The 17,828-nt window shown below is 39.8% G+C and overlaps 2 protein-coding genes across 3 annotated transcripts; one reads left to right on the forward strand and one right to left on the reverse strand.

The window, feature by feature from the left end:
* Positions 1-1,186: 1,186 nt before the first annotated feature.
* On the reverse strand, positions 1,187-2,716 carry LOC144531992 (uncharacterized). Its single transcript, XM_078272409.1, is given in 5 exon segments — positions 1,187-1,378; positions 1,542-1,636; positions 1,752-1,866; positions 1,868-1,930; positions 2,242-2,716. Coding segments are annotated over 5 exon segments (780 nt in total). The 5' UTR covers positions 2,557-2,716.
* Positions 2,717-5,114: 2,398 nt separating this feature from the next.
* On the forward strand, positions 5,115-17,621 carry nphp1 (nephronophthisis 1). Of its 2 annotated transcripts, none has more exons than XM_078273593.1 (20): positions 5,115-5,248; positions 5,922-5,983; positions 6,245-6,305; positions 6,945-7,078; positions 7,398-7,611; positions 8,319-8,420; positions 10,285-10,409; positions 10,578-10,626; positions 10,807-10,894; positions 11,420-11,514; positions 11,751-11,879; positions 12,709-12,783; positions 13,037-13,147; positions 13,396-13,478; positions 13,813-13,889; positions 14,059-14,158; positions 14,786-14,898; positions 14,982-15,055; positions 15,368-15,412; positions 16,142-17,621. In XM_078273593.1, exons 1-20 carry the CDS (start codon positions 5,183-5,185, stop codon positions 16,418-16,420), a joined length of 2,082 nt encoding a protein of 693 aa, XP_078129719.1. In that variant the 5' UTR covers positions 5,115-5,182; the 3' UTR covers positions 16,421-17,621. The 2 variants fall into 2 exon arrangements, with proteins under 2 accessions (XP_078129719.1, XP_078129720.1); XM_078273594.1 differs by having other exon boundaries at positions 10,581-10,626.
* Positions 17,622-17,828: the final 207 nt, after the last annotated feature.

The raw sequence follows: 17,828 nt of genomic DNA on the forward strand, positions 1-17,828 counted from the left end.
TTTTTCTGGGTCAAAATTTAACGTTTAGGTCGTCTTTTCCGACACTTTTTCAGACGTTTTTGTCACTTTTTCAGATTTGTTTTGTCGATTTTTTGACGTTTTTGTCAATTTCTTTCCCCTTTTTTTCAACGTTCTTTTCTCATTTTTTTTCAAACGCTATAAAATTAAATAAAACACCCAAATTCAATGAAAGAAGTGAACTGATAATTTATTTTACTTGTGAAGAGTCATGGTTGTATGGAACCATCCACGTTACTTTATTTTTTCTTTGACAACAAACTTTTTTTAAATGGGTCAAATTTGACCCGAAGAGTGGGCTGGCTTCTAAGATAGAGTGAAATACTTTTTTGTACCATATAGTTGTAATAATAGTCTAACAAAATGAACCTTGTTACACTGATGGGTAAGAATTAGGTCAACGTTGTATAAAAATCCCTTAACAAGATTGAGTTCAGTCATTACCCAGCCAATTAGTCATAGCCCACTGTGCCTTACATCTTTATCATTAAAATGTACCTCTGACCACACAGGTGCTGCGTTAACAAAAATACATTTTATATAACCCCTTTTTATCTTGGGCAATGGTTTTATGTTATCGCTTAGTATCTTTCAGTGAAACCACATAGTGGTAATTTGATACTGTGACACATAATTCAGCTGTCTAATGGCATGACATAAACTGATGTTATTCAACAATAAGACATGAAACACAAAAAGGAATATGTGAAATGTCTTTCAGGAATCACACAAATCGTTCCTCACATTTTGGGAAACATGCTTTTATTTGTTTTCAGGAGAGTTGGATGAGAAGATCAGTACCACTCTCATGTCTGTCTGTTAAGAGGTTGGTCCTGGTGGTTAGCTTAGCTTACCCCAAAGACTGGAAGAAGAGGGAAACTCTCTGTGCTACATTATATCATTAGTAAGTATATTATTGCATCAAATCCAAATAAGGCCTTGATGTATGGCTGTATTAACAACATCGACAACAAGTATCAGAGGTGATTTAAGCAATTTGGCTGGTTGTGAGGTAGTGAAAGAGGTTTGTATGGGAGTGTTTAGACCGTCACTCCTCTGGTTTTCAGTGAAAAGTCCAGCTTATTGCATGGTCTAGACAGCGATGAGAGGTTTAGCATCATGAATAGAGATGAGTAAAGTCACCTCTCTTTTTGTACATTTATTGTTTCTACCAAGGAAGTTCAGTCCCATCCCAGTTGTACGCCCTGCCAGTCTTTTCAATATTCAGTGCGTCAATAATGCTCATCAGATAGTTCACGGAGTGTTCTGCACTGAACAACTTGTCTTTTGGCACGTTCCTGTGATATGGCTGGGAGAGGTCTGTGTTGACTGTTCCTGGATGTAAGGACACACAGATCACCTGGAAAACCAAAAACAAGTTAATTAACCCTTTATAAGACAAAAGCAATGGGTTTACATGCTGGTTTTGTATGACAGACTGAGGCTAACAACAGCCTCATTTGTTTGTGGTATTTCCAAAATAAAAATGTTAACGTTGTAGTTATGAGAACACTCAAACCTACCTTGGGCCGACTGCGTCCCAGCTCTATAGAAAGATTCCTAGTAGCCATCTTGAGAGCTGCTTTAGACATTCTGTAGTTGTACCAACCACCAAGACCTGAGAGGAGGGGTTGGGGGTGGAGGGTGGAGAGAGGAAAACATAGAGGAACACAAATGAATCAGCATGCATGCATACATGACCACAGAGTAACCACCAGAAACACAATACCTACCATTGTCGCCAATGGATCCCACATTGGCGGTGATGTTGACGATGATGCCGCTGTGCTGCTTTGCTTTCTCTGCAGGCTGCTGACCGAAACTACCGCCACCCTTCTGAAGGAGGGGGGGCAAAATACGTAGCCATGACCAGGGGACCCACTGTGTTGGTTGTCAAGGTGGAAATGATGCCCTGAAAGGGAGAATAAATGAATCAATACAGACCAATGGTTTAATCAATCGAAAGACGTGGTAGGAATTTGGTCGAGCTGAATGAATGGGTGTAAAAGGGTGACTGGTAATGGCAATTTTATTTATAAAGCAACTTTCATTATACATACACTCAAAGTGCTTTACATTAAAAGACAAAATATAAAAAAATATAAGCATAAACTGGTGGTTCCTTGGACCTCTGGATAGACACAGCTGGGGCACAGTATGAAGGATAGTATGAGTCTATTGAGTGGCTGGAAGAACCAGTGTAGGAAATGATCTTCTTTCTACTTCAATGAAAGAAGAAATGGCACCAGACTCAGTACAAAATATTGCCCTTTAATGTAGACTTCCATTAAAAACACAAACACACCTATTGGAAGAGAACATTTAAAGTGTGGTGAAATTAAGAGCCTTGCTCATGCTCGTGGATGATGCACCTAGCAGCATTTATTTCAATACAATCTCGATCTCTTCAGCATTGTTATGCTTCCTACAGTTCTCTGTGGGTGAAGCGATAGCAGGCGAATATATATATATATATTTGCAGAATTCAAGCCCCAGTCCTCTGCTGGCCCCTTGAATAAGCGCCACAGGGGAAGCCATGACAGGTAAGTGACATAACCATAATACTGGAGGCCGGCGGATGTAGCATATTTGCTGCCTTCAATTCCACCCGAATCATCGTAAAGTCCTGTTTTCGGAAAAGATAGTAGAATAGAATAGAATTGTGCTGACAGACTTTCAGAAGGCCTGTAAGCAACTAGTATACCCTAAACCTTTGTCTATAGCAGCGCTGAAAATTGATTTGAAATCAGTATTGATTTTCTTTTAAAATAAATTCAAAACTGGAGGCTAACGAGAAGAACCTGAAGGCAACATGTTTCATAACAGCCTACAGTGCTGCAGGTGTCTACTTTGTATAATATTGCAATACTGTGCACTGGTCAGATATGGAGCTGTAGAGCTGCAATTAACAGTCAGTAAGCAGAACAAAAATAATTTGTCTTCAGTTTGAGTACTTAATTTGATTTTTACAAACCTTTACCTTACGATTTTTTCTCTGCAGTGCTGACAGGCACAGATTAAGAATGCAGAGGCCCATGGGCACAAAATCTGACAGGTCTGGCAATGCCAGACACCTAACGATAGACTTGATTTACAAACCCCAATTCCAATAAAGTTGTGACGTTGTGTAAAACGTAAATAAAAACAGAATACAATGATTTGCACATCTTTTCCTACCTATATTCAATTGAATAAACTATAAAGACAGTATATTTAATGTTCAAACTGATAAACTTTATTGTTTGTTTTTTTTTGCAAATATTCATTCATTTTGAATTTGATGCCTGCAACATGTTCCAAAAAAGCTGGGACAGGGGCAACAAAAGACTGGGAGAGTTGAGGAATGCTAAAAAAAAAACAACTGTTTGGAACATTCCACAGGTGAACAGGTTAATTGGTCATGATTGGGTATTAAAGGAACAAGGATGGAGCGAGGTTCACCACTTTGTGAACAACTGCATGAGCAAATTGTCCAACAGCTTAAGAACGTTTCTCAACGTACAATTGCAAGGAATTTAGGGATTTCATCATCTACAGTCCATAATATCATCAAAAGATCCAGAGAATCTGGTAAAATCTCAGCATGTAAGCGGCAAGGCCGAAAACCAACATTGAATGGCCGTGACCTTGGATCCCTCAGGCGGCACTGAATTAAAAACCAACATCATTATGTACACGTGGGCTCAGGAAAACCATTGTCAGTTAACACAGTTCGTCGCTACATCTACAAGTGTTAAGTTAAAACTCTACAATGCAAAGCGAAAGCCATATGTCAACAATACTCAGAAATGCCGCCGGCTTCTCTTGGCCTGAGCTCATTTAAGATGGACTGACGCAAAGTGGAAAGTGTGCTGTGGTCTGACAAGTCCACATTTCAAATTGTTTTTTGGAAATCATGGACGTCATGTCCTCCGGGCCAAAGAGGAAAAGGACCATCCAGATTGTTATCAGCGCAAAGTTCAAAAGCCAGCATCTGTGATGGTATGGGGGGTGTATTAGTGCCCATGGCATGGGTAACTTGCACATCTGTGAAGGCACCATTAATGTACATACAGGTTTTGGAGCAACATATGCTGCCATCCAAGCAAAGTATTTTTCAGGGACATTCCTGCTAATTTCAGGATGACAATGCTAAGCCACATTCTGCACGTGTTACAACAGCGTGGCTTCATAGTAAAAGAATGCAGGTACTAGACTGGCCTACCTGTCTCCCATTGAAAATGTGTGGCACATTATGAAGCGCACAATACGACAACGGAGACCCCGGACTGTTAAGCAACTAAAGTCGTACATCAAGCAAGAATGGGAAAGAATTCCACCTACAAAGCTTCAACAATAAGTGTCGTCAGTTCCCAAATGCTTATTGGGTGTTGTTAAAAGAAAAGGTGATGTAACACATGGGTAAATATGCCCCTGTCCCAACTTTTTTGGAACGCATTGCAGGCATCAAATTCAAAAAGAGTGAATAAGCTATTTGCAAAAACACAATAAAATGTATCAGTTTGAACATTAAATACCTTGTCTTTGTAGTGTATTCAATTGAATATAGGTTGAAAAAGGATTTGCTAATCATTGTATTCGTTTTTTATTTTTGTTTTACACAACTTCCCAACTTCATTGGAATTGGGGTTTGTACACCAACCCATCTTTGAGTCAGAATCTCACGGATCACAGGTTTTGCTGTAACACACCATAAACAAGTTTGTTATATAACAGATATTATGAGGAAACAGCGACATTAGAATATTATTTTGGGGAAGTACCACTGGAAATATAGCATTTGTCATTTAATTAACCACCATCCAAAAGAGGAAGATTTGTCTTTCTCAGTTTATGGTCTTTCTCCACTCCAGTAGGTGGCGGTAACGTTTTACCAAGAGGAAAGCATTAGATTGTTTCAAGACTGATGTAAAATGAACTAAATGTATGAATATATATTTTAAAAAACACATACACAACACATATTGTTTATATCAATAAACAAAGATTAGACGAATTATAGCACGCATTAGAGCCCACAGACGGTAATTTACAGTCTATGGTAAAGCTCAAGCCCAAGCATGAAGAGGAGCCCGGTTGCCTGGCGACCAGTGGAAGTGTAGCGTCAGCTAGCTAGCTAGGCTGTCTGCTAACACATGGAATATGCCCCATAAACAGCGTATAAATGCCACCAAAACGAAAAGGACGTTTGCAGCTTGTCCAGAGAGAAGTGGACGAAATCACAAAACAGGTTTGTTACAGGAAAACTTACTTCACAACAGTTACCTTGTTGCAGCTGTCGCACTTACCGACCACTTTTTAAATAAAGTGATCCCCAAGGCTTGAGCTATAGCTAACTGTTAGTAGCTCCGTATTTAATTAGCTAGCTACGTTTTGACCAATTTGTTGTAAAAGCCCTTTGCTGTTACAGAAGTGCTTTGTGCTAGCATAGATGTACATACATGACTGAAGATGAAGCACGTATGGTCGTTCAGTAACGTTAAGCAATGTAAACAAAGATAAAAGTCAAAGAGAATTTCCCTAAAAGTAAGTGCTTTTGGGTTAATGGGGTGAATGCCGAATTTTCCAGAACACATTAAGAGAAATGCCTTATGATTTGTTTAATGAAGTGCTCAGTCAAGAAGTAGGGAAACATTAAAAAGCCAGATTTTAAATTAAGATTGGCTAGGAACATAGGATATTTGGTGACCATGAATATTTTCTTTTTTAACAAAAGGCATTCATAGGCTGGCCTGTAGTTTTGTTGCCAGCAAAAACATCCAACATATGGAACAGATCTGAGCTATGTGGTTAACAGAATATTATCATTAAACATCCATTATATACTCTGTGAATTGCACAGATGTACTCAACTATCAACACCCTTGTATTTACTGTCAATTACTCTTGTTTTTCTAATCCAGGTTGACAGTCTGGTGAAGGATGTGCAGAGTCAGGATGGAGCCACTGAAGAGGCATTTCGGAGGTAAACAGCTCCAACAAAGCCACACCAGTGCTCCCTAAACTAGTTTTACTCACAGTAACTCCAGTTAAGACTAGGACCCTCTTCAAGACAATCACTGAAAACTATTGAAGGGACATGGTTTTACTCCGCTTTTTGTCCTTTTACTTTTTTCCCTATCTTATTGTGATTTGGTTGATTGTATTGCCTTTTTCTTAAACAATACTTTGATATATATATATATATATATTATTTTTTTTTATCTTAATGTCCAATTCCAAACAGTTGTCAAGAACTGCAGATGTCGGCAGAGAAGACACTAAGGACACTGAAGAAACTGACCAAGGTTAGTGTGCTGTATAGTCTGTACACTTGTGAATAGTTTTAAGTATATTCTTTGTAATAAGTATGTAATACAATTATTCAGTTCCAATCCTAGATGACCTCCAAAATTGCAACCAAACCATCACAATGTGGTTTAACTGAAATATACTAAATAACATAAAATCATTGCCCATTGCAAGAGTAAAAGGGGTTATGTGGGCAACATTTACCATAGCGCCTGTGTGAGTCAGAGGTACATTGCAGTGATGTGACCAATACTATTGCTTGACCTATATCAGTGGTTTATCCTGAAAATTGGTTACATTTATGGTTCCAAATCATGTCCTGTTTTCTGAATGGAAAAATCATGGAGGCAGCATTCCAATTATCATGGGAGAAACCAGACTGATGATTTTGTTTGTGTTGGCAGCTACAGTCTGTTCAATGACAGGAATATGACAACATGAGCACAGTACTGTACATTATTGATTAAATAATAGATCAAATACAATTTTCAAAGAAAGTCAGGTATCACTTACAGGCTATTTTGGTATTGCTTAACAATTGCTCATATCAACCAACTGTATTGTGTATTGTTCTGCTCTCTTAAGGTAGCTACGCTAGCTAAATTAACGTTGTAATTTGTTGCTTGATTTTCTAGGCAGATGAGCTGGCTCCAGTGGGGAACTATGATCAGAGGAAGCAGGAAGAGGAGAGACGACTGCTGAAGATCTTGGAGCGTGTAAACACACTCTCTCTGGAGCTTTCACCACCAGGACCCAGTACTGCTGCAGGGTCAGTGGCCTGTGTGTTCATTGCAAAGAAAATAAAGAGATGTGATAGGGGTCATTTATGATTGCTTTATTATAGACATACTCTCTCTTTGTTATCCAATTATATAAATCTCATTCCTCTCTGCAACGGCTCAATTTCCCCACAATTTATCCTTTGTAACGAAGTTGCACGGAAACATACATTTCAAAGCATCGATCACATCCAGCTCATTTGAACTTTAAATCTCAGTGTTGTTTTTTTTCGGGTTTAGCAGAAAAATAAAGACATTAGTTTGCCATCTCATCCAAAATGTTTCACTTTACCATGTTGTAATCCACAGAAATGTTTCAAAGGAAGACAGCAAGGAAAAGGATGAAGACGACGAAGATGAAGACGACGAAGATGAAGTCGACGAAGACAGTGCAGATGATGAAGCTGATGGTGCTGATGAAGATGAGAAACAAGCTGTGAAACCGCCCTCTCAGTCAGACCCTCGCATCTACACAGCCCTCAGTGATTTCAAAGGAGAACAGGAGGGAGATCTGTCTGTTCAGGTGAAGTACTGCAGGGGTGAAGAGACGTGGTTATAATGAGTAGCCAGAGTTCAGCTGGAGATGCAAGCTTACAATTCCAGCATTCCCCTCGTGCAGCTTTCTTGCATCACTTGAAATTTACCCGTGTAACAAATGACTCTTTCAGGTCATGTATCTTGAGTTTTAAACCCTCTGCTCAAACCCAGGCCCAATCTCTTAAAGTGACCTCTTTTTTAACTGCTGCATGTGCTTGAGTACTGAGGTTTAGGAGCTGAGGCCTTTTTCGTGGTTCCCTGCTACTACCACAATGTATTTTTATCATCATGTCTAATAAGCCATTCAAAGCATCTCCAGTAATAACAGATAATCAGGAAATGAAGAAAAAAAAGTACTTTAAGTTTGTTGTCGACAGAACTTACAAACACAGTGCTTACAAAGTAAATTCAAAAGTCTGCTTTAGTTTTTTCTTTTTTTCCTTGCCACTCAAACATTGCTTTTTATTACATTTGTTAACAAAAGAGGGTGCTCTTGCCCCACAAATCATATGTGCACAGCCCTGCAGGTACGATGAAAGTGTGACAGAAAGGCTAACAGGGAAACATTATGAAGGGAAGTATTCCAGACAAGCTTGTCAACTACACACTTCTTTAATTTTAAGCAGAAAGTTTGTTAGTAATGCATATACAATGTGAAGTTACATGACTTGTTTGTCTCCCTGCTGTTTTCAGAGGGGGGAGGTATTGAGGATTATCAGGAAGACAGGAGATGGATGGTGGCTGGCTCAGGATACTAAAGGCAACACAGGAGTGGTTCCAAAAACCTACCTTAAGGTACACAAGCTGCTAAACCTCTGCATCACATTAAAGGTGCACTATGAGTTCCTGCATGGTTTCAGCGCAATTTCATTTTTGTCTCAAATCATAGGCATCTCTCCTTGATCAGCTAGCTGCCTGGCCCCTGAACACACTGTGAAAAAGCCCGGTCTCAGGAGACAACACAAGGGTCGTAAACGTCAAACTAACACTAGAAGCACAGGCTGTACACCTAAATAGAACAAACCACTCCAGCCAATCACCGACAAGATGGTTGGGGAAGGGGGTGGGAGTTAGTGACATTGAGTCAGTCATGACAATTACGGAATTGCTTGCTCTGTTTTGTTTGAAATTTACTTGGAACGTCAACAGAAGTGACCATGCAGGAACTCATAGTGCACCTTTAAACCTTCTTGTGTTGTTAAAGGGATATTTCACCGTCGTAAAGATGAATATATCTTTACATTGGGTCACTTATGTAGTAGAAATCTGAATTTTGTTTTAGAAATTGGTGGCTTCTAGGCCGAGAAAAGCCAGAAAATGTGTTTTTGGCTCATGTGGATGAAAGACACCAAATCCCAGAATACACTTGCTTCGCTGCTTTAGAGTCCACTCCCAAGCCACGCCTACCGTTTACAGACAGACTGAGACGGTCAACTCAACTGTGTTTTATTGTCATTTCAACCATATACACGAAACAAAGTTTCACCGTGGCTCAAGTGGTGTTACACATTTAAAATATATAAAAACGACATTATATAAAAACGACATACAAAAAGGCTACATTTAGTGCAAACACATAGGCTCCGTGAAGTTCAGCTAACGCATACTAGCATTAGCACTTGGTGGGCTGTAAACACCGAGTATAAACACAGCTGTAAATTTGCGTTGAATGTAGAATGGTCGGCATTTAACAGTCACAAACTCCACCAGCAGTTAGCAGTTAGTTGGATACAAATCACCCCATTTCTGCACCAGTCCTTGTTAACACAGCCCACCTCCACGAGTCTTACCCAGCGACAGAGCAGCCGGCCTGGTAGCTGGATAGTCCGGTAAACTGTTGTTCAGTCATGTTTCCACAACAACAAAAACACAGCAATCTCTGTCAAGTCTCTGAACTCGCGTTGGGAGTTTCGTTGAAGTTGGATGTAGTCCAGTTTGTTGTCTAATGTGCGGACATTTGCAAGCAGGATTGATGGAACAGGTGGCCGGCTAGCGTTAGCTTTCCACCTAGCTCGCCTCGAACTTCTGCACACCGCTGTCGAGGTCCCTTTCCCCGGCTATTTTCATCGGGCGACACCGCAGGCTGAGGTGCTGGTCTCCGTAGCGGACGAAGCTCACGTAGTGTGTTGAGTATTCCGTCTGTAATAAAGTGTCCTGCATATTCTCCGATCTGTACCAATGTATCCCGGTGGTACACATGTGCGGTAGTTTGAATGCACATAATGTTGTAAAAGTTTTCTGCTGAAAAGACGGAGCTCCCTGTTACCTAGCTTCAAGATGGCTGACACTCGTTTTGCTTCGGTAACCTACGGATAAAGACGACAGTCCAACCCCCTATGGGCGGGTTGAAAACATGCGGAAGTAGCCCCTACTACTGGCTGTAGTCTTACCATCATCTCGCTTCCGAAAAATCTTCCGATGACGCAAAAATTGTCGCTTTCCGTCATTTGAAGATTTTTTTCCAGACCCACAATACAGAGATCTCTCGTCTCAGGGGGACAAGAGGGAGGGAAGCACGGTCATTCGAAAATACTATTGTGTTTCTACTGATAAAAACCTTAATGCTAAATGGGTGAAGTATCCCTTTAATTTAAATACAAGTAGTTGTATTGTGTTATTGTAAACTGGCGAAACTCGGGATCTTTGGCTCACTTTTCAGATTGGCTCTGGTGTTGATGATGATGATTATGAAGATGAGGACGATGATGATGACAATGAGGAGGAGTCAGAGGAGGAGGAAGAGCAGATTGGCAAAGAACTGACTGATGACGAAGAGAAACAGAGGTTCTACATTTTAACCTACGTTTTGTAGATTTTGTAGATTGAGCGTTGTGGTCAGAAGTAACCTCGTCAGTGATTCTTGCTACTAAAGTGGAATGAGAGACTTCTCTGCACGACTAACACTCACTGATTATCAATCAATTCAATTTAAATTCCTCTGTTCTTCAACAGCAGTTCTCCACATTCCAACTGGAGTACTGTCAGAAAGGCTTTGACTGAGGTAAATATCTATACACTACAACTACTGCTACTGGAACTGATGCTACTGTTAATCTTCCTATCAACAAATATTAAATCCACAATATGTGAATTGTATATACAGTATATTTATTGTTTTGTGTGTGTGTGTGTGTGTGTGTGTGTGTGTTTTTGTGTGTGTGTGTGTGTGTGTGTGTGTCAGATTGATGCAACAGATGTGCTCTCTGCCATGGGAGCTATACCTTCAGGATTCAGACCATCATCTCTCAATAAACTGCTGATGGAGGAAGGTCATTATACAAACACACACACACACACACACACACAATCACACTTAATAAGGTATACCAATAAGTCAAGGGTTGAGCAGTTTTAGGAGCACTAAAAGTTAATTTAAAATGACAGGGATGCAGGTGCTGATGACAGCTATACTGTAGCACACTTGTCTCAGAACACACTACAGATAAATTAACTGTTTTGGGCTTCAATGAACAATTCTTTTCATCAGTTAAACTGCCAATTATCTTCTTGAATAATTGATGAATCATTTTGTCTATAAAATTTCCAAAAATTGTAAAATACAGATCACAATGTCCCAGAATCTAAGTGGCATCCTTAAAACCAATCAAAGAGCAACAGTCCTGCAGGTAGAAGCAGAGGCAGAGAGACCATTTGGGTTTTTCTTCACAATGTATACCACACCCACTACAGCTGCTAATGGTGCCAGTCACTATTAGTAGCAGTACTTCTTTAACCCAAAAATTACGTATGATTAAAAAGGCAAAGCAGTAACCGTTTGTGTGTCTTTTTTCTAGGTATAACATACAGAGGAAGTCACTATATTCAGCCTAAGCTCAGCCAATCACAGCTCTCCTTTAGTGACCTCTTCCTGGATCCAGACACAGGCAGGGTGAGACTGTGTGTGTGTGTGTGTATATATGTGTGTGTGTATATATATGTGTGTGTGTGTGTGTGTGTGTGTGTGTGTGTGTGTGTGTGTATATATATATATATATATATACTGTGTGTGTGTTTATTAAAGACAATGTTCAGATTCCTCACACTGTTAAGCATCCAGTAATGAACAGGCTTCCTTGACAAAAACAAATTTCTGTTAACTTATCAGTCTCCCGTTGTGACTCGTAGGTTCGTGCTCGGCAGGTCAGGACTTGTGTTTGTTTCAGTTTGTGGAGCTGCAAGATGATTCCTACTCCTGGGGTTGGAGTTCAGGTCCTCAGCAGACACATCCGCCTCTGTGCCTTTGATGGAACTCAGGTAAGGTATTTCTGCTGTATATACAGCTTTTTTTTTTTTACCCTACCCAAGTCTCTGCAGTGTGGAAACAATTTAATAAATACTGTTTTTTTTAAAATTATTAGCTAAATTAGATTACAAAATCCATGTAAAGTTGTATGCACATTTCACGCGATTCATCTCCATAATGTGTTTAGGAAAAATCATGTATAAGTTATTTTTTGGTATGTTAGCTGTTATTTAACTGTCACATTCCATATGTCAGGCAACTCTTATTCATTTATGACACAAATGAAGCGTAGCATAAGTTCTGGCAGGTCACGGAGTCAAGCTTGGCTATTATCTCAGCTCATAGCTGACAGTTCCTAAGCCAGCACACCAGCTGATGGCTCAGCTGATTCCCACTTTTGATTGGATTTCCAAATGGCACGCTCTGCTTTTCCCAGCCTACCTTGCTGCATCTCTGCTAGCACATGCAAACCACCTCCACCCCAGCCTAAATTCATGTTGTCTGACTTAATCAATGTCATGTCATTGATGCTGCTGTGTTCTGTACCCTATGGGGATCCTCCACTACTGCTCTCCCCGCTTAAGGCTTTCCAGGGACGTGTGCTCTCCCTGCCTCATGCTTTCCACGTATGCCCGTGGAAGTGCGGGGAGGCCCCAGAACAGAGCCATACCACCAAATACAAATTGCAGATGAATGAATCTATTTTGACAAAGTGGTCCTGACTGACCTCAAGGAAATTATGAAATTATAACACATTGTTATTCAGACTAGACCTTCCTACCTTTCACTCTCTTGTTCTACCCCAGACTTTTTTTTAAATGAGCTGTACTTGTGTTTCAGGTGTTGAGTAACATCCACACAGTGAGGGCGACGTACAACTCCAAGACTCCAAAGACCTGGAGCTTCTCTCCAAGGGTATGTTTTCAGCATTATGGTCATGGAATTTCACACTGTTGTGGTTGTTTTTCTCTGTCTGGTCAGGTGATGTGAACTTTACTTAAACTTTGATGATTGTTCCTGAGTTGCAATGATAGAATTTGACAGATTTGGCACCAGCAAAGCTAAAAAAAAAAAAAAACTAAACCATAGCATTGAAGTTAATCTTGTGCTTCAGACTTAAATGAACTGAAATTCAGCGTAAGTGTTTGTGTATGTCTGTTTGCTCCAGATGGCAGGTATGCTACCCGCCCTGCTAGATGGAGACTGTTTCCTCCGCTGCAACTCTGCATCTCCTGACCTCGGTATCCTCTTTGAACTGGGAGTCACCTTTATACGCAATGTAAGGACAAACACACACACACACACACACACACACACACACACACACACACACACACACACAGATACAGATACACATGTGATAGTGATTAGATTAAGTAAGATAAGACACTTTACTGTTGAGACCCTTTTCTGTTGTCACAAAAGACAAAAAAAGCAGAGTTTCTCTTTTCTACATGTGAGCAATTGGTAACAAAGCAGAGAGTGTTTTGGGAAACAGCTGTGTCCGATCTTCTGGTTGTATTTTAGTCTACAGGTGAGAGAGGGGACCTTAGCTGCGGCTGGTCTTTCCTCAAACTGACCGATGACACTGGAAATCCACTCCCTAACAGGTACACACACAAAACACACACACACATACCTGTATATCAGTGCATACAGTGCACGCAGTATTATATCCACAAAAATGTGCTCACTTATGCAGCCAGCCGCATACATACTCACAATATGTATTATTCATACATGCAAACAGTCTCATACTGTAAATAGACCATCATACATACAGTTAAATCAACACAATACAAATATGAAATACACTTTTTTATTTTCAACGTCATGCATTTTTATTTATACACGTCGTGTTTGAAAGAATGAATGGATATCTGTGAAAATAAAACCTACCATACATACCTACTGCATGAGTAATCTTATCTAAACTGTGTTTAGGATCTATAAGCTGCCAGTCAATGGTGGCACTCCTTATGAGAAGGATGTCGCGGTGGAGGCATCAGTCACCAGAGGATGTAAGAAGACGCAGCAGAGCTCAACACTTGTGTTACATGTGTGACAACGTGCCTAAATAAAAGCATACAACAGCATTAGTATTTGTTGAAATGAGATAATCAGATTTGAAACTTGCTCAGTATACAAACTTTGATTGTATCATGATATTTTCTCTCCTTCTCCTGTCAGCTCCAGCTGGTGTTTTCCAGCAGTTTCTTCAGACCAGGCAGCAGCCCAGAATCATTATAAAGCTGAAATCATCCAACAGCCGAACCAGAACGCAGCTCAGGTGGGAGGATCAGTAAGAAAGATTTACCACAGAGATTTAACATGAAGTGGATTATGGGATGTAATTCAGTAACTAGGGCTGGGTTTAAAAAGTCGGAATCGATCTCAGGCTACATTTGGGTGAGGAAAAAAACTGGCATGGCCATTTTCAAAGGGTTCTCTCTGTCACCTCAAGATATCAGAATGAAATGTCACTCAATACTCACTGACTGTAGAGTCTGTAGAGCTGCACTTTATTGTGTGTTCATGTTAAATAAAAAGTACATTATGTAACTGCTTTGGGGTCAGTTCTTAATGTAAACATTGATCCTTTTTAAAAATGCAGTAGGTTGGAGGGAACCTTGTACAATTGTAGAATCTCTTTCATATCCAAGCTAAATTGGTATTGTAACTGAAATGTTCCTTACCTAACTGATATAGAATCAAATCGGGATTAAAATTGATTTGGGACTTTGTGAATCAGAATCAAATCGATTCGGAAAATTCTTGCCGATACCCAGCCCTATTAGAAACTATAAATCATTACTAGATTCATTTGGAGACATTTGTGTCTCACCTCAGCCAAATGTACTGCATGTGTGAGCATATTTACTTCATTGCATATGTGTTAGTATGTTTTCCTCTTCAGTCTCCTTCCAGACACTTTGCTGCATTGTCTGAGCTGCATCCACCTGCTGGCTCTACACAGGCAGCTGCTAGCCGACACACTACTGATGGACAGGCCTACCATGCAGAATGCAGGTAATATACACATGTAATGCTTCTTATCCAAATTGCAGATATTCATGGTTCTTAGAAAGAACTCAAATGTCTTTCCGTTTCAGATCTGATATGCAGTCCTATACTTTCTACCTTTCCTATGCTGTTGGACCAACCAGACCTGATGGATGCTCTCAGGGTCAGTCAATCATTTATAATCCTTTGTGAACATTTTCATGCCAGAAATGTATTCACCGTTACTGATACCAAAACGTGTTTCCTCCAGAAACTCATTCCTAGCTAAATTAGGAAGCTTTTGAAACATCATCTAGATTTTAAAATTACAGTCATTTAATTAGTTCAGAGTGAAGAGCTCCTTAAGCAATGTGACTCACCTCATCTGTTAAATTGCCAGAAAATCCTGATGATTTTAGATGATTGGGTTTACGAAACAACATCATTCAATAATTGTGCACAATTTAGAATAAATGTAACTGGTGTTTTCTTTCAGAGTGCCTGGCTGGATGCTGAGACCAACATGAGCAGAGCACAGAGGGTCAGTGTGTGTGTGTGTGTGTGTGTGTGTGTGTGTGTGTGTGTGTGTGTGTGTGTGTGTGTGTGTGTGTGTGTGTGTGTGTGTGTGTGTGTGTGTGTGTGTGTGTGTGTGTGTGTGTGTGTGTGTGTGTGTGTGTGTGTGTGTGTGTGTGACGCGCACACGGTAGTGGTGGTTACCTGGTTGGATGAAATGCATTTCTCTGCATACCAGTGCAGGCGTCCAGGCCGTGCCCTCAGCCCTGGAGTGTACAAAAAAAAACAACAGATGGCAGTATCTATGGACAGACTCCAGAGAGTAGATAAATAACAGTACACCAAGCCGGATTTCTTTTGATCAATGTCACTGTGCTCCAAGATTTCAAGCAATTCACTTATTAATAGACAAAGTTATTACTAGAAGTATTAGAAGTCACGGCCAAATCAATGAAAATAAGGTCCAAGTGATAATAAGTGACTATAAATGTAATAAACCAGAAGTCTTTCAGAATCCTTTAAATACAGCCTGGAATCTTTTCAAAGCAGCAGACCTACCTACTGCAGTGTGTGTGCGTGCGTGCATACGTGTGTGTAATACCAGTACAGACCTGTAGTAGGTGCTGACAGTGTAAGTAACCTGGTGGCTTTTCTCTTCCAAGGAGTTAAAATGTGTTTGTGCTTCCAGTGCATATTGTCACGGCAGACAGCTGACAAGGTTTGCAAATAAACCATTTCTTCCTTCCTATATTCGCAGAGAGACTTGTCCTATTTAAAACAGGAGTTTGTCAAAGTCTACATGTCGTCTGTCTATTTCCTCCTTCACTCGCCCTCGCTGCCCTGTCATCGCTGGGCGGACCCACCCTTAGAGGAGCAGCGTGCCAGAGTCATCCACGCCACCCTGGATACTCTCAAACACACCCAGCACACCACTGGCCAATCAGGAGGCCCAGAGATCTTTGTCGACCCCATGCATCAGCATCTTGCCTTTGATATCACAGAGTTGACCTTTGACCTCCTCCGTGTGTCACGGTAACAGTCACATCAAATCACTTGGAGGGAATATTCAAATAGAAAAACATTATTGAAGTGTATTCTAGAGATCAGTTTGCCTTAAAGCTTTACATGTGCCATAAAAACATTTTGGAACAGTTTTGATATGTGAAATCTTAAAGGATAAGGCTGGTGATATTCTATATTTATGTTACTGTCAATAAATCCATTAAAAATCGAAAATGCATTTCTCAATACTTTCTGACTTCCAAACAGGAGTTACCTTAATAGTACAGTATATTTGTTAGGGACTTTTTTCAGCTGTGAATTAATACATAGTTAGTGCTCTAGTTTATGGCAGCAGGACTGTGTATGTAGGTCGACTCAAAATAAACTACAGTGCCCATGTTCATTGTGATGAAGGAACATGTCACCCAGTGTAACTGTATGTTTTTAATAGTTTTTGGACAACAATGGATCAATTAATAGCTGGTTTTAGTCTTTTGTTTGGATTTGTTGCCTTGACTCTGCATTGTGACAAGAAATAAAGTGGTCCAGTTTTGAGAAATGCTAGCACAATGCTAACACATACATAACACACAGTACACAAACATTTTTTGTACCTTGTGATTACATGAGATGCTGATTATGGATTATGAGCCTATTGCCTGAATAGAATAGAAATAAAATAAAATATGGACAATGTGTACAATTCTAACAGTATCACCAAAGATCCCTCTTTAATCAAATCATGGAGTTAACTCTGCTCCTCTTAAAGTAAATGTTGTGTCAAACGTATGTCTTTAGTTAAGTATGCTAACTGTGTAATTGTATTTTTTTGATTATGTGTATGTTGCAAAAAGCCTTGCCCTCAGACTGAACCCTGTGGCTTAGTATATCTTCAGATGCACACTTGTTTATGAAACCAGAAGTTGTGGATTGAACATAGTGCTCTGACTTTAAGCCAAAAGATAAACACTCAAAACTGTCGGCAGTTTTCTAGACAGCACACTAGGTGTTGTTTAACATCTCATATGTATCATATTTAGGAAATAGCTTTAACCTGTCTGGATTAAAGGTGAAGCCAACTGTATAAAATGGGATGGTTGAGGCACTTATTTGTTGGTCTCTGAAACACCTAGTGTGGTACAGGGCTCTGTCTTTTCAGCTGAAACTATTAACTATTGGAATTCTGATTTATTAATTGTGGCTAAATAAATAGACAAAGACAACTTTGGTCTCAACGAACATTTATTTCTTCACTCCTTTAGAATTCCCACCACAGTAAACATTAAAACAGGTTACAGTTATAAGGGAGGGACACTGCAGATTTATGTAATAGAACCAATAGTGACATTATGTTGATACTGCAATTTATATATATTGCCAAATTCTGTTTTATTTTTTAATAAACATTATAATCAGTTGTTTGTTACAGACTTTTTTTTTTT

The sequence above is a fragment of the Sander vitreus genome, chromosome 17, assembly GCF_031162955.1.
Source record: "Sander vitreus isolate 19-12246 chromosome 17, sanVit1, whole genome shotgun sequence".
NCBI lineage: Eukaryota > Metazoa > Chordata > Actinopteri > Perciformes > Percidae > Sander > Sander vitreus.